This window comes from Misgurnus anguillicaudatus, chromosome 20 (assembly GCF_027580225.2).
Source record: "Misgurnus anguillicaudatus chromosome 20, ASM2758022v2, whole genome shotgun sequence".
Classification (NCBI taxonomy): domain Eukaryota; kingdom Metazoa; phylum Chordata; class Actinopteri; order Cypriniformes; family Cobitidae; genus Misgurnus; species Misgurnus anguillicaudatus.
This window is the reverse complement of record NC_073356.2, coordinates 18,477,571-18,502,907: the sequence shown is the minus strand read 5'-3', so window position 1 is coordinate 18,502,907 and position 25,337 is coordinate 18,477,571. Positions and strand designations below refer to the sequence as shown.

At 38.3% G+C, this 25,337-nt stretch overlaps 1 protein-coding gene across 1 annotated transcript in view; it reads left to right on the top strand.

The window, feature by feature from the left end:
* Positions 1-25,337, top strand: part of csmd2 (CUB and Sushi multiple domains 2) — a 317,300-nt gene that overhangs the window by 236,487 nt on the left and 55,476 nt on the right. Inside the window, exons 33-45 of the mRNA XM_055218930.2 lie at positions 1,537-1,632; positions 4,931-5,134; positions 5,787-5,911; positions 9,552-9,648; positions 11,303-11,407; positions 11,530-11,648; positions 13,819-13,888; positions 17,708-17,824; positions 17,964-18,173; positions 19,083-19,271; positions 22,782-22,959; positions 24,717-24,862; positions 25,014-25,094. Coding sequence (XP_055074905.1) covers positions 1,537-1,632; positions 4,931-5,134; positions 5,787-5,911; positions 9,552-9,648; positions 11,303-11,407; positions 11,530-11,648; positions 13,819-13,888; positions 17,708-17,824; positions 17,964-18,173; positions 19,083-19,271; positions 22,782-22,959; positions 24,717-24,862; positions 25,014-25,094 — 1,737 coding nt within the window. The remainder of the gene's footprint in view (positions 1-1,536; positions 1,633-4,930; positions 5,135-5,786; positions 5,912-9,551; positions 9,649-11,302; positions 11,408-11,529; positions 11,649-13,818; positions 13,889-17,707; positions 17,825-17,963; positions 18,174-19,082; positions 19,272-22,781; positions 22,960-24,716; positions 24,863-25,013; positions 25,095-25,337) is intronic.

Below are 25,337 nucleotides of genomic sequence, written 5' to 3'. Positions count from 1 at the left end.
TTTTTTTACCGTATTGGAATCCATTCAGCTGATCTCCGTGTCTGGCGGTACCACTTTTAGCATAGCTTAGCACAATCCATTGAATCTGATTAGACCATTAGCATTGCGCTAAAGAAGAACCAAAGAGTTTCCATATTTTTCCTATTTAAAACTTGACTCTTCTGTAGTTACATCGTGCACCAAGACCGACGGAAAATTAAAAGTTGTGATTTTCTAGGCCGATATGGCTAGGAACTATACTCTCATTTTGGCGTAATAATCAAGGACTTTGCTGCTGTAACAAGGCTGCAGGCGGTGCAATGATATTACGCAATGCCCGAAATATCTGCCTAGAAAATCGCAACTTTTAATTTTCTGTCAGTCTTCGTACACAATCAGAAGAGTCAAGTTTAAAATACGAAAAATATTGAAACTCTTTGGTTATTTTTTAACGAGATGCTAATGGTCTAATCAGATTCAATGGATTATGCTAAGCTATGCTAAAAGTGGTACCGCCAGACCAAGAGATCAACTGAATGGATTCCAAAAAGGTAAAAAAAAATCAAATGTTTAGTTCCAGGGGAGCTGGAAAATGAACATATTTTCAAAAAAAGTGAAGTGTCCCTGTAACGATATCAAGGTTATATTTTCACAGAATGTTCTTTACATGATGATTTTCTGTAGAAATCAGTAAATCGCAAAAAATTGTGGTGTTTTGTAGGGTATTGAGCAGATTTCCAAAGGATTTGCATGCTTAACAGTACCGCACCAGTGTTAGGAGTATTATGATCATTGGAACAAACAGCAGGTGTGAATAAACAAGCGACCAGGGTTTCCCTTCACCTCTGCCTCGACCGGAGTATTAGCTGTCACTCTGTCGGCCACCCACCTAGTCCTGGTCTAATAACATCCCAGCATGCCACAGGCATGAGCAGGAGGGCTGGTTAATCTCAACATGAGCGAGAGAGCTGTGCAGTTTCATCTTCTCTGGTCACTTCAGGAATTTGTCAACACTGAACCTGCTCTCCCCAAACCCACGTGGAGCTCAGCCCAGCCCCAGGGAACTGTGGGCAGACTCAAAACCTCAGCCCCCACACCGTGGCACAGAAAGCACATACACTAAATGAGAGATGCACAGGAAGACACAGCCGTGTGATTATAAATACAATTGGTCTTGGGGGACATGCGAAATGAAAATGAGCGCACTTATTCTCATTCCCTGTATTTTTAGAGCCAATTCAGGTGCCTGGATTATGGTGGAACGATGCTTTGGCACAGCCAGTATAGTAATCCAGATCAAAGCAGTTTGCTGCATCCTTCACAAGCTAACGTTCAAAGCTGCCTGCAAGATGGGAAATCGTGGAGCGCAAATTGCGTTTCAATTTTTTGGAAGTTTGTGTTGTTACCTCATTTGCATAATTCCTTCAGTGAGTCTGGCGCTTCGACAATGCAGTGCGTGCACACAAATGGCGCTGTTAGTATTATTGAATTCCCCCTGCCACGCTTAAATGGTTCTAACATTATTGCACCTCCTTAACACCTTGCTTGTGCTTTCAGGTGAATCATTGCCGTTAGCCACTTCCAACCAGATCCTTATCCGGTTCTCCTCCAAGGGTCAGTCAAGCTCCAGAGGTTTCCACCTTGCCTATCAAGGTAAGCTATTTTTTTTTAATCCACACTTACAGGGATAGTTCGACCAAAAATGATATTAAACTCATGATTTACTCACCCCAAAGTCGTCAGAGATGCATATGTCCATCATTTTTCAGACAAACACATTTTCAGTTATTTTAGAAAATGTCTTATATCTTTCAGCTGCTAAACAGTAAAGTTACGGGATCCACATCCTTCAAGTCCAAAAAAATTGCATATATCCTTCTCCAAAGAAATCCAAACGGCTATAGGATGATAAACAAAGGTCTTCTGATGCTAATCCGTGCGGTGTTGTTGTAGAAATATCCATATTTTAAACTTTATAAACAAAAATAACTACTTCCGGTAGCGCATCTTAGACTCCTCTGTATTCAGGAGAGAGTATTAGCGTAGTGTACGCACTTTTCTTAGTGACGTAGGACAAATGCGGAGGCACAGAGCAGCGAAAGAGAAACCTCCGTAAACTGCATATGCTCTCACTCATCTTGAATGCAGATGCGACTAAGATGGGGCATCACCAGAAGCGAGTTATTTTCGTTTATAAAGATTTAAATATGGATATTTCTACAACAAAACCGTGCGGATTACCCTCAGAAGGCCTTTGTTTATCATCGTGGAGATATTTGGATTTATTTTGTTAAAGATAGATGCACATTTTTTGGACTTCAAGGACGTGGACCCCATAACTTCACATTTGATTAACTGTAAGATCTAAAACATTTCCCAAAATAACTGAAAATGTGTTTGTCTGAAAAGTGATGGACATATGCATCTCGGATGGCTTTGCTGTGAGTAATTCATGGGTTTAATATCATTTTTGGCCGAACTATCCCTTTAAGGTATTACAATATCCAAAAAATACTAACACAGTGTTACATATTGTGTTCACATCTACTTACATTATTCCAAATGTTTCTTCAGAAAATTTGCAGTTCTAAAATAGGTTCTGCCCCTGTTCATAGGGTCGCCTGTCAATGGTGTCATGTTCGTATTTTTCTCGATTTCTGTTTTTACTGCTTTGGAAATCATAGATGTGTTCGAATTCATGCAGTGCTGGGCAGACCGGTTGGTGTATGACATAGAGTATTGTGAAAAAGATCCAAAGACAGTATAATTGAGTTGCTCTCATGTAGTATTGTAGCATCTAGCAAGCCACTCTGTTGTTGTTTATATCAAGCCACTATGTTGGCATACGTTATAACATAACACGGCCTTGTTGGAATGCTTGATTCTGATTGGTCAGTCACAACTTTTGCAGGTGTTTTATTCCCAGATTACAACTGTTCAAAACTAATAATAACTAAAAAAATCATTACAGGTACAGTTTAATATTACATAAAAAATAAATATAAATATGTCGTTGAGTAACATATATAAATAATTAAAACAAAAAAGTTTGTTCATGACATTTGAACGTCTTATTTTAACCCTTGTGCATTGTTCAAATGTACTACCTTTCGTGTTGTTAGTGGATGAAAACATCCACTAAATTAAACTGTTATAAAAATGTATCAGATGAATATTTTTTCCTTTTTTTCATAAATCTGTTAATCAACCTCATTACTAATCAAAATACAAATTTTTCACAAAATTCCATGATTTTAACTCTTTAATTGCCAAGTTTATAAGTGGTGTCACTGATTTGGGGAAAAACACACACAAAATGACAGACTTTTAACATAAAAAGTGATTGTAAACTGGATTTTTAAAAACCTTTTTCACAGTCTTGGGCATGTCAAAGATTGGTAAAAACATTGGCTTTGAAGCATTTTTAGTTTTTGTGTAGCATCAGTTTTAATTTTTTTCTCCCAGAAATTTTTTTCTAGCCAGAAATTAAGCTTTGTTTTTGCACGGGCTACTAAAGGGTTAATAATGCCACATGGTGATCAACAATAAAAATGACAAATTTTACCTCTTAGCAAAAGGAAAAAACACCAACATTCAAAAATGCATTATAAAAAGGTGTCATAGCTCTGCAATAAAAAATTGGTTATAATGGACGTCAATGGGGCAAAAACAGCCACTAACAATAAATAAGGGAGAAAAAAATAAAAACTGATGCTACACAAAAACTAAAAATGCTTCAAAGCCAATGTTTTTACCAATCTTGGACATGTCCAAGACTGTGAAAAAGGTAAACAAAAATCCAGTTTACAATCACTTTTTATATTCAAAATCGGTCATTTTGTGTGTGTGTTTTTTTTTTTTAAATCATGGAATTTTTGTGAAGATTTATAAAATGTTATAAATATCCTGCATATTCCATCATATTTTTAAAGAAAACTGTCCGTGAGATCAAGGATTTTTTGCCCTCAACAATCACAAAAAAACTCAGTGTTTTTCTGGAAAGACTGGTTATCCCAAAATAAGTCCCTTTACAGTGTGATACAAGACCTTTCGCATTGGGGCATGATCAGAGTGTCAGCTGCCTATACATTATCCCTTACGTACTTTATTACATCACTCACGACTCGTGGGTCTCTTCGAACTGATTTCGAATCGGCCGTGGAGGTTAAGCCTACAGCTTTTAACATTTCACTCTCTTTCACAGCATGATCAAGCTGCGACTTTGCTTCTGTATGGTGACATCTAGCATCGAAAATTACATATTCTGCCTTTAAATGTGACTTTTAACTTCATTCATATCGGTAGCAAAAGAAACCTTTTTGGTTTACATGGACCAGGTTGACTATTTTAAATGACTTTTGCTCATGGTATAAATGCCTGATTTTGTTTTGGTAAATAAAAACTTTTTAAGATGCAACATTTAAGCTGCTAAAGTTTGGTATGCTGTGCTTATGTGACACAACTCGTTTTGAATGAGAAGAGGCGAAGTCCTCTGAATTAGGCTTCTAAATTATTCAAATATACACTATTTCAAACAATTATTCAAGCCCACACCTCATAAACAATACTGTGAATGTGCTCTAGTTCTTTGGCAGCCTGTTAAAAAGTGCCCGTATCTCTCTCTATAATAGATAAGTTGGATTTTAGGAGGTATACGGGCATTATTGTATTATCCAGCCTCCCCAGCGCTTTGCAGTCACACGCCTGCTCATTTCCTGCGGTGACCTTAATGAAAAAGTACAGCACCTTATAAAAGTATTAAAGTAATGGTGTTCTGGGGCATCCCAACCAGATATAACACACTGTACCATCTTAACAATCTAGTTGCCATTTATAATGCATTTCTCACCAAGTTAAAATCACCCAATTCCATCACCATAACAACCAAGAGATTCACTGTGTGCCAATTTGTCAAACACCAGTGGGTTTATTTTCTTCTGATTTTATTTAGCTGTCCCAAGGACCAGCGCGACCCAGTGCAGCTCCGTACCAGAGCCTAGGCACGGCAAGCGCACAGGGAACAACTTTGCGGTGGGGGCCGTGGTGACTTTCGAGTGTAATGCAGGATATGTCCTGGAGGGACCCAACGCCATCGAATGCCTGACTGTACCCAACGCTCTAGCTCAATGGAACGGGAGCATCCCCAGCTGCATCGGTGAGAACGATGTCTTTACAGTATATCTGGAGCCTTGTTTTAGGAGCACACTTGTTTGCACAATAGCAAGAGTCATCCTTAGTACAGCATTTCATTTGACTGTCAGATGATAAGCTTGGCCATTAATGGTATTATGACATTCGTATTTGGTATCAACTTATCAACCGAAGTATCTGTGCTTTACATTTGACATTCTTAATTAAATAGTTGCCTTCTTTTCCAACCTATGCCATATTGATATCACAGCTCGGTTGGCTTTCCCTGCAATAAAACATAGCCAACAAACTCAGACCTTCTCCTGAGAGTAAGCTGTAGCCATCACGCTCTCCCTCTGATTAACAAGCAACAGCCGACAGCTGTGGGCCAGCAGTCGTGGCCTCCGGCACATCATACACACACACAAGCACACATATGTGGCAGATGTCTCAACGGGTGCCCTGTGTTTAAGTCTGCGCACACGCTCGGGTGTCCACGCCTCATGTGCAGCTGTTTACCTGTGCGGTTCACTGCAGCTAGCAGATGTTTGACCACAGGAGCTTTAAGGGGGACGATGGTGTTCTGGAAGCACCCTTGGATACCACATGGTTGCGTATGTGAGATACATATTTTCTGCTTGGCCTTTCATTCTTTTCTTTTGTTATCTCTGCCGTAGTGCCATGTGGAGGGAATTTGACCCAGCGGATAGGGACTATTCTTTCGCCCGGTTACCCCGAACCGTACCTGAACAGCCTGAGCTGTGTGTGGAAGATCACTGTGCCTGAGGGAATGGGAATTCAGGTACGATCTGTGCGGAAGTAACAATCTTTTATTCTCATTTCTGCTGTACTGTTATGAATACAAAGCTTCAAGTCTGCAATACTTCAGTTTTTTTATACTATGCACAACCATCATTTCTTTCACCCGTGCATCATAACTCTATCCAATGTTTTTTGGCACCTCTTTGCACTCCACCACAGTACATCAGTACTTGTAGCTTGTTACTGTACAAGGTACTAGTTTTAAAAGGAGTATGCTAATGTCACACTACAAAACCTGCTTTTAAGTTAGTCGCATCGCTAATTCAGGAGGCTCAGAGCAGTTAGAGCTTCATGTTTTACAGTATGTGAAAGTAGGCAAGATGAGGAGTGCCTAAAGTAGCATCTGCATCCGCCGCTCCGGATTTGCCTCACGCTGTTGGATACAAGTGTAATCAAATATAGCTCTGATTCATGGGAGGAGTTCAGGGCCGCATGCTTAATTGCCTTTAACCCAATTCATAAACTTCCCGCCGCAGGAGAATTGGAACCATGCAGAAATGATTACAGGATCATGAAAAGTAAGACAGACTGATATAAAAAAGCAGTGGTATACAGTAGATAAGATCTTATAAGAAATAAGATTGTACGATATTTCACTATTAGTAATTGTGTGTTTTTATATGCTGCCTGTATTTATATTTGCAAAGCATTTGCAGTGGTTTTGCATGTGATATACAGCAATAAAGCAACATTAAGCATATTATAGTAATTTTAATGCACGTTAATGCAAATTAAGACTTAATTTTTGGAGTAGTCTGCAAATTCTCTCTTTGGGGCTGTTTACACTTGGTATTAAGATGCTTTTTCATCGATCGGATCAAAAGTGGACGATGCTAAGGACAGGTGTAAACGATGCTCAAAACGTTTTGAGCTCGTCCACTTTTGACCACATTCAGAGGTAGTCAAAAACCAACATGATCTCACGGAAAGTCGTTTTATAGTCACGCAAAATTTGATTAATTTATTTGTGTACATGGCACGAAATTCAGCTTTTTTTCATGCTTTGAGCATGAATGTCTTTTTTGTGACACACGCACGAATTTCTATAAATCATCTTTTTCGTGTCATTTTATGTATTGTTTTCTCATTTATTTCTATTTTTAAATCATTGTCGCTTGGGGTTGGGGTTAGATTTGGAGTTAACATATAATTTTATGTTTTGCTTTCTACGTGTTTTTCTTCCGCTTTTAAAACTATTCTCGCCTGGAGTTGGGGTTTGGGTTAGGATGTCTAAAATGTAACAGAAAGTGATTCTAACCCCAACCCCAAGAAACAATGGTAGAAAATAGAAAACAATATATTAAATGAAGCAAAAAAGAAAGTCGTGCTACGGACACGAAAAACTATTTATATAAATTTGTGCGAGTGACATCAAAAGGCCATTTGTGCTCAAGGCATGAAAAAAGCTGAATTTCGTGCCATGGACACAAATACATGAATACAATTTTGCATGACTATAACACGACTTTCCGTGAGATCAGTCTGTCAAATATACTTTTAACCGGATTGCTTCTGTGGTGTAAACGCGCATGTGGTCGAATGTTTTCGAGTAGCCACACGAGACCGCCTTCTCTCCGCCTATTTATCTAATGTGATGTACCGAGCACAATGTTTTACATCGTTTATGACTTCTAGTGCAAACACACAGTGTACAGTGCTGTTAGGTTTTTATTCATAAAACTAAAGCGGCTGCGAGTGGTTTCATTATAGTTTCATTTTGCAAGCGTGTGAAAGTTGTGCAAGCTTATTTTATCAATTGCGCTGAAATATCAGAAAAAGCTCTTACATATACATGTACAAAACACTGTGCAGCATGTTTACTAACAAACAAACAGTGGACTCTTACATAATATTAGTTTGCGTCAGTTTAAACCTGTCATATCTTCCGCTCGCGTTTAAACCCAGCTAACACAAGACGTACTAGTTAATTTATTGGTAATTTTTGGTAATTTCATGACTTACCAGCTGGCAGTGTTACGTCCGAAGGAGGTAATTTCATTACCATTACAGTACCTTATCACTACGTCGCCAGTACAGTCTCCTACCGTCGCGAGATAACCAAGTACGTTCCAGTTACATAATACATTCATACTATTTTGGTAATTTCATGACTTACTGGCAATGTAACTGTTACGTCCCAGGGAGGTAATCTCATTACCATTACAATACAATTATATAAACTTTCATTTCATTTTCTATTTAGGTTAGCTTGTTAAAACTTTTCAGGCTCAAATTTTCTCCTAAATAAGTCAAAATATAATAGGTATTTAACCACTATGCGTTCTGCTCTTTACATGGGAAACAAAAAACAGCACTTAACAACACAAAACTGTTAATCCATTACATTGTCACGGCGTGAACTCGACAGGTAGATTACATTGTGAAGTTACATCGAGGCGACGAATCCAGAAATTTCACTTTTCCGGTCGCCACGACGTAAGTTTAGTCATCATATTATGTCGATGTTACGTAACAATTACGTATTTTGGTTAGCTGGGAACAAGAAGCAGAGGGACTCGCCCACAGTCTCCACAGACCATCCTCTCAAAGTAATCAGGACAGAAGTGGTCGAAAGTGTAAAAAAAGAGACAGATTTAAATACCAGGTGTAAACCGAATGTGTCTCTCTCGTCCACTTGTGATCCAATCGACCAAAACACATCCCAATACCAGGTATAAACAGCCTCTTTGCATCTTGGGACACTAGCTATGTTTCCATCACCCTGCTTTTATGGGCATTTTAAAGTATCACATCAGAAACAAGTGACGGAAACGCCAAATTTTTAATAAAAATCCCTGTAACTTTATCATTCACGAAAACATTTTTAAAATCAGAAGTTGTAACGAACAAACATAAACAGTTGTATTGACATTAACTTACATTACCTCAGATTAATGAATGCTGAAAAACTACAGTCTATTGCTCATTGTTAGTTCATTTTAGCTAATAATACATTCAATAATATTACAGTTTTACAGTTTACAGTTAGAGTTTACAGAATTATCTATTATTACATATAATTATATTATTATTGTTAATATTAAATAATGTAGTTATATAAAATGTAGTTTTTGTTTTGTAGTCTGTTACCTGTTTTCCCAACTTTTATTTTAAAGTTGGGACAAAAGCATTGAATAGCAGCTCTTAACTGATGGTAAAAGACAGATGATGGTGTGTTTTCATTTTGTGTCAGGCAGTCTGGATATAGAACTTACCCCTCCCTACCTCAAGATTTCCAATTCACTGTGTGAAGCAAGCACAAATAAATGCGCCATCTGACAGCAAGGCTATCAGATGTGACAATCTTCCAGCGATAGCCACTGTCATGCCACTGTGACCAGCCAATTTCTAGGCTTGTTTGGCTTGTGCAAAAATAAATCTCTACCAAAATATGTACTGGGCTTAACGTTGGAAAATATATACGTGGAACAGCGCTTAGATCTGAAGATGGCATTTGTTTTGCTGAATTTGCCATACTGAAAGATGTTATGTAACAGCAAATAAAACATATTTGTTTGGCATATTTTTACACTAAATCAAAAGTGCATTGTGCCTTAAGTATAATCTACTGATGTTTAAAAAGATTCAAGTGTATCTCTCTATTATTTTCATTCCTTCAGATCCAGGTGATTAGCTTTGTGACGGAGCAGAACTGGGACTCTCTTGAGGTGTTTGATGGGGGTGACAACACTGACACCATGCTGGGAAGCTTCTCAGGTCAGCTGAGTAACTCAGTTCATTACGTAAACACACATTGCCACGGTAATTTTGCTTTTGCTGCTTTAAAATCTCTTCTGTTGATGCCTAGTAATGCACAACATTGTTATTTTGTGTTATAAAAAATGTACTTTTGCAACAACGTATATAGCACAGTAATGCTTAGAAGATTTATGATGTTTAAAGGGATAGATCATCCCAAAAATGAAAATTCTGTCATCATTTAATCACTCTCATGTTGCTACAAACCTGTATACATTTCTTTGTTCTGATGAACATGAAGGGAGATATTTTGAGTAATCAGATCATTCGTGAGCCTCATTTACTTCCATAGTATTAGTTTTTCCCATACACTGTAAAAAAGATGGATGACGCCTGTTCGCTCTCTTTCTTTGGTGAAAAGTGAAGCCACCGGTGTCCCCATATGGCGCTGACATCTTGGGTCTTGAGTCTGCGCAGTAGCGATTTTGTGACCAGTCCTGCGCAGTAGTGAGCAGGAAGTAAAGCCGCGAAATCAAGGCCCCGCCCTCGCTCTGACAGAATGCGCATATCACAGCTGTCAATCATGACATCACCACCGTTTTTATAGCAGTAAATAACTAACTAAAAACAAACTTATTTTAAAAACAAACACTTGAATTTACATCAGCGTGATAAAAACTACAGTAAATGACAGAAACCAGCTTCAGAAAAAAGATAATTTAAGTGTAATTAAATGGTTTAGTTGGTCTCAAGTCCCACTGAATAACATGGGGGACGCGGGATTTATTACATATATTAGGACCAGTCACTGGGGGGATCGAGACGTTTTGGCTTCGCTGTTCAGGGCTTGTGCGGCATGCTTGGTTTTTCCTACTATGGAAGTGAATGGGGCTCATGAACGGTTTGGTTACAAGCATTCTTTAAAATATCTTCCTTCGTGTTCATAAGAACAACGAAATATATGCAGGTTTGTAACAACATGAGTGTGAGTAAATGATGACAGAATTTTCATTTTTGGGTGAACTAACCATTTATGGTTTAGGAATCATATGGATGATTTTGTCATCTGCATTTGTATTATGGGAAATAGAAGCTACTTGCAACGATGTGATGAATTTTTCTTGTTTTGGCAGACAGACCAAGCACAAATGTCACACGTGCCCTAGAGAGAGATAAATGAATAATGAATCTTAAATAAATAAAATATGGTGCAAAGATAAATGAGCCAATCACATTCATGCTTACCGCATCATAAGAGGGTTAAATTTAGTTGTGACACGTGCATAATCTCATCTTGCGTTCTTCAGCTTTTAGGAATGGAAGGTCGTGAGAAAACAATTTGAAAACTGACATGCATTACTTCAATACACACTGTATGGCAGACTACAAAAGATTATTTTGAGAGGATTTTGTATTGTATTCTGTCATAATGTTATGAAAGTGCAGTATCATGCTTATTGTAAATTATAAAGACAATTCAGTGATTCTTCAAAAAAAGTACATAATGTATCATTCATACGTTTTCCTGAATGTTTTGATGCAATAAACAAAATATACCTGTAAAAAATTAACTTGCCCCTATCAAAAAATTTCTGAGCGTTTGAGAAGACAAACTCCAGTACGCACCAAGCCTACAGAGTCACAATATGTTAAAATCTCTTTTTATCTACAGGTACGACAGTCCCAGCTCTGCTAAACAGCACCTCCAACCAGCTTTACCTGCACTTCTTCTCAGACATCAGCGTCTCTGCAGCAGGTTTCCGTCTGGAGTACAAGAGTAAGACATCTGTTGCACACCTCGTACATCTGTGCTACACACAAATCTCAAATCTCATCCGGCTTTTTATATTCAGCTTAATTAGTCTTTAATTTGTGACATTGTCTGTTTCTCTCTTACAGCTGTGTCTCTCACTAGCTGTCCTGAGCCCATCGTACCCATGAATGCGTACAAAGTGGGTGATAGGCTACACATGAACAACGTGGTGTCGTTCCAGTGTGATCCCGGTTATACTTTGCAGGTAAGAGTAGGATTGCCAAGACTTGGACCAAGTCACCTTTTCTGTGCATTTTCTCTAAAAAATCTCCACTGAAACCACTTTTAAGACAGTGGTTTGCTGGTCTGGGCAGGTTTAAAGTGGTCTCTCAGTTTGACAGATCTAATGTTCAGGTAGTCTCCCAGCCGAACCATATTTAAACCAGTGGCGGCTTGTGATTGCTCATCCGAGGGGCGCAAATTCAAAATAAGTGTTTGCAGTGTTGCTCGTGTTTCAAAATATGTGTTTGTTGCAGGGGTGCAAACTTGTCACCTTTCGGCGAAATTCGCCGTTTTTGATCCAAAATAGGTCATTCTTGTGATTCGTCTAGATCCGATGAGTTTTTGAAAATGAGGGGTGAGGGGGGTCTGCGACAAGGTAGCAGTAAATGAAATTATGAAAATCATGTCCAGCTATTGTGGTAATGATGTAAGTTTGGCGGGTTATGTTTTACAATTTATAGTCACCTCATTTGCTGCCGAAGTTTAAGCAGTCTGCAGATTGAGCACACAAACTTAACTCGTAGTATTTTCTCATTCGAGGTTACGGGCCCACGTCACGTTGCTGTGCGCGTGGTCATAAAAGCTTAACATTTGTACACCGCAGTTTTAAAAGTGATTTTAAGCCGTTGAAACACAAACAACAATGCTATATGCTCTATATACCTGTATATAGTATAGTATATAGTATTTTTGCCGCTGTATTAGCCTTTAATACACACATGCGTCAAAATTCCCGGTTTTTGCAATTGTCCTCATAAACACGACAATTCAGGGCTTAAGAGAAAGTAAACAGCTAAAAGAGGAAACACATGTGTAACAGTATATTAGATCCGGAGTCGGACTTCGGTCTTAAAGGGGAAGTTACCTGATTTTGCTCCTGTCTGTCACTCGTGTTAATCAAACAGTATTGATAGAAAATCTCTCACTGCTCTTAACTAAATCACCTTTCTATATTCTGTATTAGAGCTATGACTGTGGAACAGAAAAAACCTAAATTATTTGTTTATGTGTACTACTAAATAATAATAAAAATGCAAATTTCTGTAACACTTTACAAAAAGGTTGTTTTTGTTCACATTAGTAAATGCATTATGAACGAAAAATGAACATTTATATTGTGTATATAAGCATTTATTAATTCTTGTTTATGTCATTACAGTAATTGGTGTTAGTAAATGACGTTGCATTAATTAATGCTAACAGTTTCAAATTTGATTTAAATTAAAATGCTAAAATCAAGTAAAAATGCTAAAATGAATAAGATTTACAATAAATAAATTACAAATGATAATATGTATGTATGTCATGTATGTATGTCATACATACATGTATGTTTATATATATATATATATATATATATATATATATATATATATATATATATATATATATATATATATATATATATATATATATATATATATATATATGAACGCTTGTGTCTTCGTCACCTTTTTCACCCCTGATGAGTTTGCACCCCTGTGTTGCGTCATGTAAAAAATGTGCATCATGTGTTTAGTCAAAATGTGTGCCTGCTGCACACGCGCCAAAACCGTTTATGATAAAAGAGACGCTCACATTCACAAAATACACGCAAGACACTCCCTTAACAGTAAACTCTGATTACGCATTAGTTTACGTGAGTATCTGGCAAACGTGAGCATCTCTTTTATCATAAACCCTTTATACACATCTGCAGCAGGCACTTTTTTGACAAGCCACATGATGCACACAGGATCATTCGACGCGCAGAACACATATTTTAAAATTACGAACCACACACATGACGAGCTACATACATGTTGTGACGAACTTCGCATCGAGCGCCCTCGAATAAAGAAGTCACCGTCCGCCACTGATTTAAAGTGTCCAAAAACCATCAAAGCAGGCCAGATGGACCAGCTTTACCAGCGAACCACACTAGACTGTAAAAGAAAAAGCAGTGAAATGCATCCAGGATTTTTCCGGGATTGTTTGATTTTTAGTTCGTTCACACTTCCATTGATTTTTCCGAACCCACAACTTTTGCACTAAGCACTTGCAACCTTCTGCCTAAATGCTGTAAATGATAGTCAAAGCTGTGGCGGTCAGGGAGTGGACATGGCGAATAAACAAAGGAAAGACTGAAAAGCAAACAATGTTTTTTCTTGCAGGGAGTCTCCCATATCTCCTGCATGCCCGGGCCTGTGCGCCGCTGGAACTATCCACCTCCTCTCTGCATCGGTAAGCACATTTGTCATCTTTTATTCATTTATTTATTTTCCAAATCCTTACACTGCAGATTTAAGAGCTCAGATCTACCTTCAAGTCCCGAATAGTGTTGAACTACAGGGTCTTTTTGTGAAAACATTTATGATCATGTTAACAATGGTCATAAACATTTAGACCGCATTTAAAACGCCAGTCGGTTAAAAGAAATCAGCTTGTTAAAAAGAAGTTAGTTCTTAAAGCAAAAGGTTTTTCGGATGTCACTCGGATGACATTTTTCTGTCTAGCGCAATAACATTTTACATTTGTAAGTATTAAAATACTTTGCTTAATGGTCCAAATGCTTTTAGGGCATCTGTGAAGTTTTAATGTGATCAGCATTAAAGCGGCACATGGTTTCTGAAAAATTCATAGCTAATGATGATGACCTATCAGATCCTTATTGGTTTTATCTCCTGCTGCTTTGAGTGAAGCTCTTCTGATGATTCATTGCTTGAACATTCATCAGCATTTTCCTGATTCCTGCTGTTTTTCATTGACACCGAGCACATTTTCACCCCTCCACTCTATATGGATCTCCATTCAGCAAAAAGGAGCTTTGTAGGGCTTCTCGGCACATTCATAGAGCCTCTTTGAGTCCAAAGCCAAGGCTTTAATCAGAGTGATATTTGAATCAATCAGTAGTTTAGACTCAAAGCCTCAAGAGGAGAAGGGTATATTTTCACTGATATGAGAAGATTGAAGGCTACAGATGTACTCAAGAGGCCTTTGATAGCTTTGGGAAGTGATTTGGCCTTTTGTAATAAATGAAAGACATGTTTTCCCTATGATGTCACAAGAAAGCAAATGTGTTACATTTCTTTCTTCAGCGCAAAGTTTTTGGGGACACAGCGTGGGGTAGGAGATAATTGCAATTTGTGTTTACATAATTAATCAATGAATGCAAATTACACTTAAAAAAGATATATCCTCTGAGGAATGTTTAGCCACAATATTAGAAAAAAGCTAAATGGCAGTGTACCCGTGTCTGAAAGTCTGAGATTGCAAGATACTACGCTTTAATTTAGCTTTTTTCAAATTAAAATTTTGTATTTGGTGTGTGCCCTTTTTATTGGCTGAATGCGCTCGAGCTGGCATAGATACCAAGTTTGTGCAAAATCTGATGATCCATTTAATCCAATGAAAATCAGACTCCGTCCTAAAAGGCATCTTTTGTGCTCATTAAAACAATGAAATCTAAGCAGAGTTTTAAATATGGTCAAAATTTAAATTTATAGGTTTATCGTTATTTTACAATGTATCAAAATTGTCAAACATTTAAAAGTATTGTCTTTCTTACTTAAAGGGATAGTTCACTTAAAAAATTCTCTCATCATTTTATCACTATTTTTTAGCAAGCCCCTAAGGTGACGTTGGAGTAAAAAAATCTAAAGTTTAGTTTCATTTTCTCACGGAAAACCTTCATTTGCAGAATTTTTTAAAAAAGTTTATTATTGCGTGCACACGTAAAACTATGGCGTGCGCACGTGAAACTTTTGCGTGCATACGTAAAACATTCCCCGTTTTTTTTTTGTTCTGACATTTTTTCTAAATCCTAATAGACTTTTCAGTGTGGCCTCACACAAATTTTTCTCATACTAGATTTAACAAAATGCTCACCTTGAAATACAAGTTCATTTGCAGGTCAGGGACAACAATTTTTATTTGCAATCATCCAGCACAAGATCAAAAGAAGCATGGGCGTTGAAACCATTATGTGGGTGGGACAAGATCCACTCACTTTTTCTTTAATTTAGGGCATATGCATGTTCATATGTCAGAGTGCAGTCAGTGAAATCCATTCCACTTGAGGAATGCTCTAATACAGTGCTTCCCAATCCTGGTCCTCGAGGACCCCCTCCCAAAAAGTTTTTTATGTCTCCTTATTTAACACACCTGATTTAACTCATCAGCTTGTTAGGGAGACGTGTTTACCATTTTGGATTAGTTGAATCAGGTGTTTTAAATTAGGAAAAATCTAAAACTTTTTGGAACGGGGTCTTTGAGGACCAGGATTGGGAAGCACTGCTCTATTAAATTAAAATCTGCGTTTTAACTACAACCTGCTGCTGCTTCCTCAAATCCATTTCACTTGGCTCATTAGTAGGGCTGTAACGATTAATTGTGCGAATGCGCGTTTTCTCAATGAATGAATTTGAATGAATTACGGTGAAATGCCGCCACATCCAAAAGCCAGAGGGTGCTCTCGTGCAGAGACTCCAATTGTGCCACAGAAGAAGTACCATTACAAATGCTATACCAGGAAATGTGTAGAAGAATATTTATAATTGCCGTTATTCAGATTGTTTCAGGTATTTTCATGATAATAAAGAATATTTTGAATGATTTTGTTTTTAAATGCATGTTATAAACGACTTCGACTCATAATGATTTTAGATTGATAAGGACTTCACACTGACCAAAACGCCATAGTACACGCACAAGCTGCGCGGGAAACACGGAATCGTAGCCTTGCGATTCAGAATCGATTTTAGACAGGTCTTTTTAATGGACACGTGATTTATCGTTACAGCCTTACTCATTAGAGTGTGCATAAATTAAAAACTCTATTTTGTATTTTCGCAAATTTCACTTCTTTCACCTGATGCACTCCGGACTGTGACAAAACAAAGCAAACAAAGTTTTAAGGCTTTAAAAGCAATAATTAACTCTTTCCCCGCCAGCGTTTAAAAAAAATTGCCTGCCAGCACCAGCATTTTTTGATTTTAACAAAAGTTTAATGCCTTCCAGAAAATGTACTTATTTTATATATTTATATATACAATATAACAAATGTCAGAACAGACCTCTGCTTTAAAAAAAAAAAAATCATTCTACCTTCATTTGTACAGAGCCCCTAAGGGGACATGGATAAAAAATTTAATAAAGTTTAGTTTTGCGTGAAACTATCGTGTTTAGTTTCGCGTGCGCACATTAAACTATTGCATGCATGTGCGCACGCCAAAATTAAAGAAACTTTAAAAAAAATTCTGCACATGAAGGATTTTGCGTGAGCACATGAAAGTTTCGCGTGAGCACATGAAACTAAACTTTTGATTTTTTTACTCCAATGTCACCTTAGGGGCTCGGTACATCTGTTCTCTGTTTATCACCTCTCAAATATAGGTAGGTTTATTCAAAAATACCAAATATTGAGCAAAAAGCTGATATTACTGCATTTTTGTGAAGGACTTTTGATAGAAATCAGATTCAGGGCGATCCTCAAAACATACACAAAGTTCTTACTGTTTGCCCTAAGGAGTTGCTTCCGGGTGGATTATAGCAGAAATATGGATTGCCGGAAAAACTCATCATTAGCAGGGAAACGTTTTCTCTTAGTTGACGAATTAGCTCGTCAATAATGGGGAAAGAGTTGTAAGACACCCCAATTTTTTGGCTTCCAATGCCCATGAAAGAAACTATACACAAACAAATGGTGCTAAATAGCTCTAAAAGCTTACAATCAAAGGGAACCATTTTTGATGCTATGTAGCCCCTATGAAGAACCATACAGGGTGATATAGCACCACTTATGGTTCTACAGAGCACAATATGGTTCTACACATAGGTGCTATATGGTTCCCCTATGATAATGAGCCAGTAAATCACTTTTAGCCCTATTTAGCACTGTTTGTTTTGGAGTGATCCTGTTAATGTTCTCATATCATTCTGTCACAGTAGCCTTACAGCTGTCAGCTTTTTGAATGGTCCTTTAGAAGTCTTGAATCTCAAGCACAGCAGGGCTGGTTTGTGTTTTCTAACCAACCATTGTTTGTAATATTTTTCAAACAACAGCTCAGTGTGGGGGAATCAGAGAGGAGATGGAAGGCACCATCCTCAGCCCTGGTTTCCCAGGAAACTACCCTAGCAACAGTGACTGCACCTGGAGGATTTACTTACCAGTCGGTTACGGTAAGGGCACAGCAGAATGAACAGACAATATTAAAAAGTAAACCTGGAAGTGCCTATATAATATGTAGTTACCAAATATTTTGATATTTTGGGTATGAGCATCAAATTAATAAATAAAATCTGAATGTAATCCAAACAGGGGCTCATGTGCAATTCCTCAACTTCTCCACCGAAGCCAACCATGATTTCCTGGAAATAAGGAACGGACCTTTCGACACCAGCACTGTGATCGGCAGATTCAGTGGACAGGACATACCACCATCTCTTCTAACCACCTCGCACGAGACTACCATATATTTCCACAGCGATCATTCTCAGAATAAACCTGGCTTCAGATTTGATTATCAGGGTAAGAAACTAAAACAATAAGGGCAAAAAGGGTAATGAAGGTTGACTAAACTAAAGCACTTCAGCCCTCAAACCACACAAGACTTTATTGTTACAGGTTTTTCTTTAGCCTTCAAAGGCTGATTTCCTCTGAAACCTCAGCTTTAATCTGAACGCTAATACATTGCCAAGACAATCAGTCAAGATAACAAGTAAACATGGTAATAACAGTCGCTCGGTGAATCTGTGCGTAAAATCCATCAGGGATCAAATGCTGCTGATGCTGTTATTTTCCCACAATCCAATGCAAAAAAGGAATCCAATGAGTGCCGTTCAAATGGCATTTTTTATCTTCAAAGACGAATGCATGAAAGTTATTGGAATTTGTACCGGGATGCAAGAAAAGTTTGCAGAATTGAAATCAGTATTTGCATAATTATGTGTACATTACCATATAAATTAGGCATTATATCAAACAGTGCTTCCTTTTCCAAAGCTCGCATGACTTTGTCACAAAAAATGCTGTGATCCACAAGAATCTTTTTTTTCAATAATATTCCTTCTGGGCTTAAACCTTCACCCTATTTCCTATTTGCATCTATGACATTTGACAAATAATAAAAAAAAAATTGAGAGTGAGAAGTATGGAGGCCCTAAGGTGACATTGGAGAAAAAAATCTAAAGTTTAGTTTCATTTGCTCAATCTAGCATGAATCTAGCGTGAAACTATTGCGACTAAACTAATGGCGATAGTTTCACGTGCACACGAAAACTAAACTTTATTTAATTTTTGCTCCATGTCTCTTAAGGGGCTCCGTAGTGAAGCAAGCATCATATGCACTTTTCATGAACTTTATTTGGAACAGCTTCTTCCAGGATGTTCAAAAAAACTTCTACGCTTCCAATTAATCAAGTTTGTTTTCTTTCCCAGCTTATGAACTTCAGGAGTGTCCAGACCCTGAACCCTTTCGCTATGGTGTGGTGGTTGGGGCGGGTTACAATGTCGGCCAGTCCATTTCCTTTGAGTGCTATCCCGGGTATCAGCTGATGGGCCATTCCATTCTCACCTGTCAGCACGGAACGACACGCAGCTGGGATTATCCGTTCCCTCGCTGTGAAGGTACGACCCCTTTAATTTGCTCCTTCACATCAGTAAACATCTGGCACGCTTATATGCACTGTGGGTTCAGACAGTTTCATTTAGCAAGCAATCTAGTCTCAAGTATTAGGTACATAGCCTACTTATTTAAATTCTCAGTAATGTGTAGACTGAAGTAGGAATAATGTGACAGTGATTTAATACAATGAAAGCTACTCTGAAGTTTGTGGTGCTGTTACGCTCCGTTCCCATCATCTCTCCCGAATACAGAGACAGGTAGGGTAACGGACATAAATGCTAATTCAGCCCGTTTATTATAAATCATCCCCATAGATGGAAGGGTTCTGTCCCTTGTTTCCCCCAGGAAATTATGGGATGGGAAAGAAGAGGGTTCTCATTCATACACATTCTCCTTGACCCACATTCACACTTATATTAATTGATTCGACGAGTTATTTATGCAGATGGTTGCATGCACACAGGGACGCTGAACGCACGCATGGGAATAAAGACCCTCTAGGGAGTTTCTCAAAGGGCTGTCATAGATTTCACAGCTTCTACGCCTTACGCAGGTATCGGTGCCTTGCACAGGTAGATCTTTAATAGAGACATGCCATGCATTACAATAATCCCCACAATGAATGGAAAAACTTAGTGCCAACCTAGGCCTTTTAAGAACACTCTTGCAGGGTGGGTAATTGAATTTGTGGTAATCGAGGGTTCTGGTGTGGCAGCGTGTAACGAGGAAGAATAGATATGAAAACACGCTGTGTAATGTGCATGCTGTCAAACTGAAAATTGAAAAATGTGACTCTTTTGTTCGGGGGAAACTGATTATGCTATTAGACCTTCGCAGCACCTTCGAATATCTTGTCCCTACGTAGGAGTACAGCAGAGCCACCCTCATTGACTTTAGTGGCCACTTAACATGTAAATTACATTTGTGCTGGTTTGTAAAGTCACAGCTGAGGCCATTCTTTTGTAACCTAGAGAGAATGATCAGGACAAAATAAGTGTTAAAAAATAAAGGATTATCATTGTGGTTTTTGTTACACTTCAGATTTTATTATCTGGAATAAAATTATTAATATAAATGATGCTGATTTTAATTTTTAGCTTAAACTGTTAACTGTTGACTCGATGAGGTCCGGGTAAAACACCTCTGGTCAATATGGAGCGCTGTTACACACATTTGACGCTGTGAGAATGAAAGAGACATGTTTTTATATTGACCAAATTAAATGTGTTAATGTATCTTTCGCGCTCTATGGCTTTGGGTGGACAGATAATTACTCAACGTGTTTAATCAGAGTGATTTCTTAAGTTATTTACACCTGCCGGGTGTGTACGAACGTTGCTTTATTCCGCTATTTTGTATGGAAGTCAATGGGAGGTCTAGTTTGTTTCCCCCAGAAGTGGGCGTGAACCTGTTCAGAGACATTCTATGACGTTGCGCCGGTTGTGCGTATGTTAAAATGAAGAAACTGAACCATACATTAGGGGGCGCTGTGATCCATTTCACCATAGATATGTATGATAAAGGATGTCTTACGAGTCTCTAGTCATCACTGGCAGCAATCTTGTCTCAGTCATTTCGCTCACTCGTAGCATTGTGTTTTAATGGTGCACAAATCTTTGGTGTCCCCACAGTACGTATGTGAAGTTTTAGCTCAAAATACCCCACAGATAATTTATTATGACATTTTAAAATTGCCACTTTGTAGGTGTGAGCAAAAATGTGCCGTTTTTGGTTGTGTCCTTTAAAATGCAAATGAGCTGATCTCTGCACTAAATGGCAGTGCCGTGGTTGGATTGTGCAGATTATGTGGCTGTATTATCCGCTTTTGACATCACAAGGGGAGCCAAATTTCAATTACCTATTTTTTCATATGCTTGCAGGGAATGGTTTACAAAAACTAAGATACTGCGTTGATCTCTTTCACATTTTCTAGATTAATAAAAGCATTGCGGACCCAATTATAGCACTTAAACATGAAACCAGTCAGATTTTTGTGATATGTCCCCTTGATATGTCAGTACAAGCTATTTTCAGTTAGGAAAGCTCAAACAAGTACATTAGTCTTGGACTAGACTTAAGCCCTGTCCGGGAAACCGCCTCATAGTGTCCAGGACCCTTTTCTGTTCTTGTTGGTTATGACTATTTTTAGCTTGATTCCAACGCACCTACAGTATAAGTGTGCAATGTTCTCAGTTCTCTGAAGTTTAATGCTTTTTCTGCTTAAATATGCAATTTCACATTCATGTATATTTTCTTCTACTTTACACTGTGACCAATGATCAAGAAGAAATGTTATAATGAACATATATCCATATACTATATGCCAGATTACTGAATTTATCTGCATCCTTCATAATGTACTGTAGCACCCAAAACTGACCTGCAAGATTGGGGAACTGCACCATGCAAATTCAGTGCTGACTTTGAGGTCACGCTTGATTTGCATAATTCCATAAGTGAATCAGGCGCTAATAAACTGCACACTGTGCATGCAAATGCACACACTTTAATCAGGGACCATTTATTATTAGTGAATTCCCTCCAAGGTCTTCGCATTTGTCTTTGTCTCACCGACATACTTACTCCAGTTACCACCCCAGCTATCACCTGCACACACTGCCAATAACAATTTGCGCCCGGAGTTCCTTATAACCTGTCATGTGCATAGATCGCCTTTCTCGACCCGTTAGAGGGCTGATCGATTCTCTCCTCCATTTTCCCACCAGCCAGGTCGACCTGTTTCCATCTACCGCATTTACTTTCCTTAACTCAGCTCACCGCAGACTCATATCCTCACATCCACACTCACCACTCAACTTTTTTGACCAATCGATAGTGTCACCATGCATTTCTGCTTGATAGTGCGGTGTTTTTTTAAATCAATGCCTTGATCGATACTTCATTTAACAGGTAAGGAGGCAAGAGACGGCCCGCACAGCATTTGGGATTAACATAGGCAGCACTCTCAAAATTCACTCGGAGATGGAAAAAAAGAAGATGGAAAAAGTCCAGGACGAATTGCTGAAAGATAGAGAGGGCGTGAACGAGTGGGAAGGGATGTAGGGATGGAAAGACCTTGAGAGTCAGAGCTTTTCTGACTGCCCCATGTATGCTTACAAGTTGGGCCTATCTTTTCTAGCCAGCCGAATCACATTGATTATTTCCTCTCTGACTTGGTAGCAACAGCATGGGATCAGTGGGAACAGGAAGGGGATTTGAATTCATATGTCGGGGGCTCATTTAAATCATTGGAAACAGGGACACATCTATATAAATGCAAAGTACCTGCTGCAAGAGGGATTTTTGAGATGAAGTCAGACTGAGAAAGTGAACTACCGTGAAGTCTTAGAGATGTCGTGAAACCCAGCTAGACGTTTTTACTCATGCCCCATTCATGTTCCCATTTTCTTCGCTACTTCTTATCTCCCTTTAACATTCTTTGCAAGGCTGCCTTAAAAGTTGAATAAGTTTTTCATGTCTCAATATGTGTTAATTTCTTTTCTGTGTTAAAGTCCCCTGTGGAGGTAACATTACATCAGAAAATGGCACTATCTTCTCCCCTGGTTACCCGGAGGATTACCACACTTCTGCGGACTGCAGCTGGCTGATCACAGTGGCTCCTGGCCTTGGTATTCGGCTTAATTTCACCCTTCTGCAAGTCCATGGCCCCCAAGACTTCATCAGTGTCTGGTGAGTAATCTGACTTCCTGTAATCGTTGTCTGATCAGATAAGTCTATACCAGCTCTGCTTGTCTCTTTCTCTCTTGTCTAGCAAAGATCACATTTATCTCAGACTGGTGTTTAATTAATGATACTCTCTTCAGAGAGTTATGCAGGTCTACTCACCCAAGATGAAGCTCTGACACAGGCTTTTCTAAGACATACTACTGTAAAATTATTCCACATTAATCAAAAATGTACACAACGAGCGTGTATATTTATCTGCCTCTGTCTCGACCATAAGACTGCATTGGGCTTACTTTTGTTTTCCAGCATTTTTCACAAAGGTTTCACAAAATGCCTTCCAGGAAAATGTTCTTCTATAAATATATAAACATACAATATACTTAAAATGAAAGAACAGACCCAATGTCCACATACTAAGATAATAAAACATAATGGTTTATTATGTAAGGTCTTTAAATACCACTGAAAATATAAGAGTGCACCGTATTTTCCGGACTATAAGTCGCACTTTTTTCATAGTTTGGCTGGTTCTGCGACTTTAAGTCAGGTGCGACTTATAGTCAAAATTATTTTATATGAACCAAGAGAAACCATTACCGTCTACAGCCGCGAGAGTCCGCTTTATGCTCTTCGTGTATTTATGTAATTCAATGGATTCAGTGATGCAGAATGACTTCAGGAACTTTTTGAACTTGATTTGGCTTGTCGTGTTCATTTAGCCTATTCAGCCTCCCAGGTATGTTCTGAATGCTATTGTGTATCGTGTAAATAACTGTTTGTGTTACTTTAAAATGTACACTGTAAGCCCATACAGGTTGATTGAACTTAAAAAATGTATGGAAACTCGTTGCCCTAAAAAATTTAATTTTGCCTGGTTGAAATAACAATTAATTTTAAGTTTAATGTACTTAATGTTTTAATTTTTTCCAATATTCCTGCACTCTTAACCCAGATTAGATGACATTACTAGAAATGTGTGAGGAAACCCGTTGCATATAACTTTAGTTTTTATCACTTTATATTACTTTTGATGTTATAAATGGTATTATAACAAAAATTAATGACTAACTTTAAGTCAAACATTGAATAAACGTGATTCTCCACAGAAAGACACAAAAAATGTGTTTTGACATACTCTTCAAAATGCATTTTTGACCGATGTGACTTATACTTTGGAGCGACTGTCAAAAGATCTTCCTAAAGTGTATACATTGCACCTTTAAAGTGTATTATATTAGTGAGAAACCACTAATATTATTGTAATTGCTCTGCTTTTCATCTCCATCAAGATAGTCTGGCCTCAGTTCAGTGAGCCAACTCTTCAGTTTGCCATCCAGATGCCTGTTTAAATTCACAGTACAGGACATAATCTGTAGTGTGCACTAGATAGGCAAAAACAGATGGTTTTGAAGCTGAATGGTCATGGTTTAAACTGGGTTAGGGTAGTTGGCAAACTGTTCCCTCCCTAAGGGAGATTTGGATTCGCGGGATAAGCTCACAGGGTGAAATCTTTTTAGATGGTGGTGCTAGATTTATCATCCTGAACAAGATCTAAGCTAAGCCTCAAAAAACATTGCAGGCCATAAGAGAGGTTCATAGGAGTTCCCCTTAAATCAGACTTAGTTCTCTTATACCCTGTAAAGTAACACCCTGTGGATGAAGTCAATCTTGTTTTGTATTATTGGTCATGTTGTCTTTTATGTTAAATTGAGTATGTAAGCATGTTTATAAATTATTATCTTAATGCAATTTCTTTAAAGGGATGGACCTCAGGAAACTACTCGAAAACTGGGTGTGTTTACTGAGGGGGAACCAAACAAGCCACCCAGCAGCACCTCTAACCAAGTATTGATACGTTTTCGGAGCAACTCTGAAAAAGGTGGACTGTTCAAGATCAACTACCAAGGTAACTGATCAATAATACACTAACTCAAAAGATTGATACAGTATGAACGACAAAAGAAGCCATTATAGTTTTGCACACACTGTACAACAAATACAGACCTGCATGCCAACGATGCTGTTTATACTTCTCTGTCTGCCCGTCTCTCTTGCAGCCTACAGACTTCAGTTTTGCTTGCCACCTCCCATCATACCAAATGCAGAAATTCTGATGGCAAGCAAGGAATTTAAGATTGGTGAGTTGGGATTGCTTTGAATCGTATGCCGGTTTGCGTGTGTTAAGATTGGTGCACTGGCCTGGCCCAGTATAAGTTAAAAGTTTGAGGAGTGATGCAGACTGCCAGTTCATTTTCAGGCTTGAGCGCCTCTCATTAATAATGTTCCCAGAATAGCAGAACCAGACGCGCACCCCTAAACACACACACACACACACACATACTTGCACTTCTCAAGAACTCTTTGAAGAAGAAAAAACACTC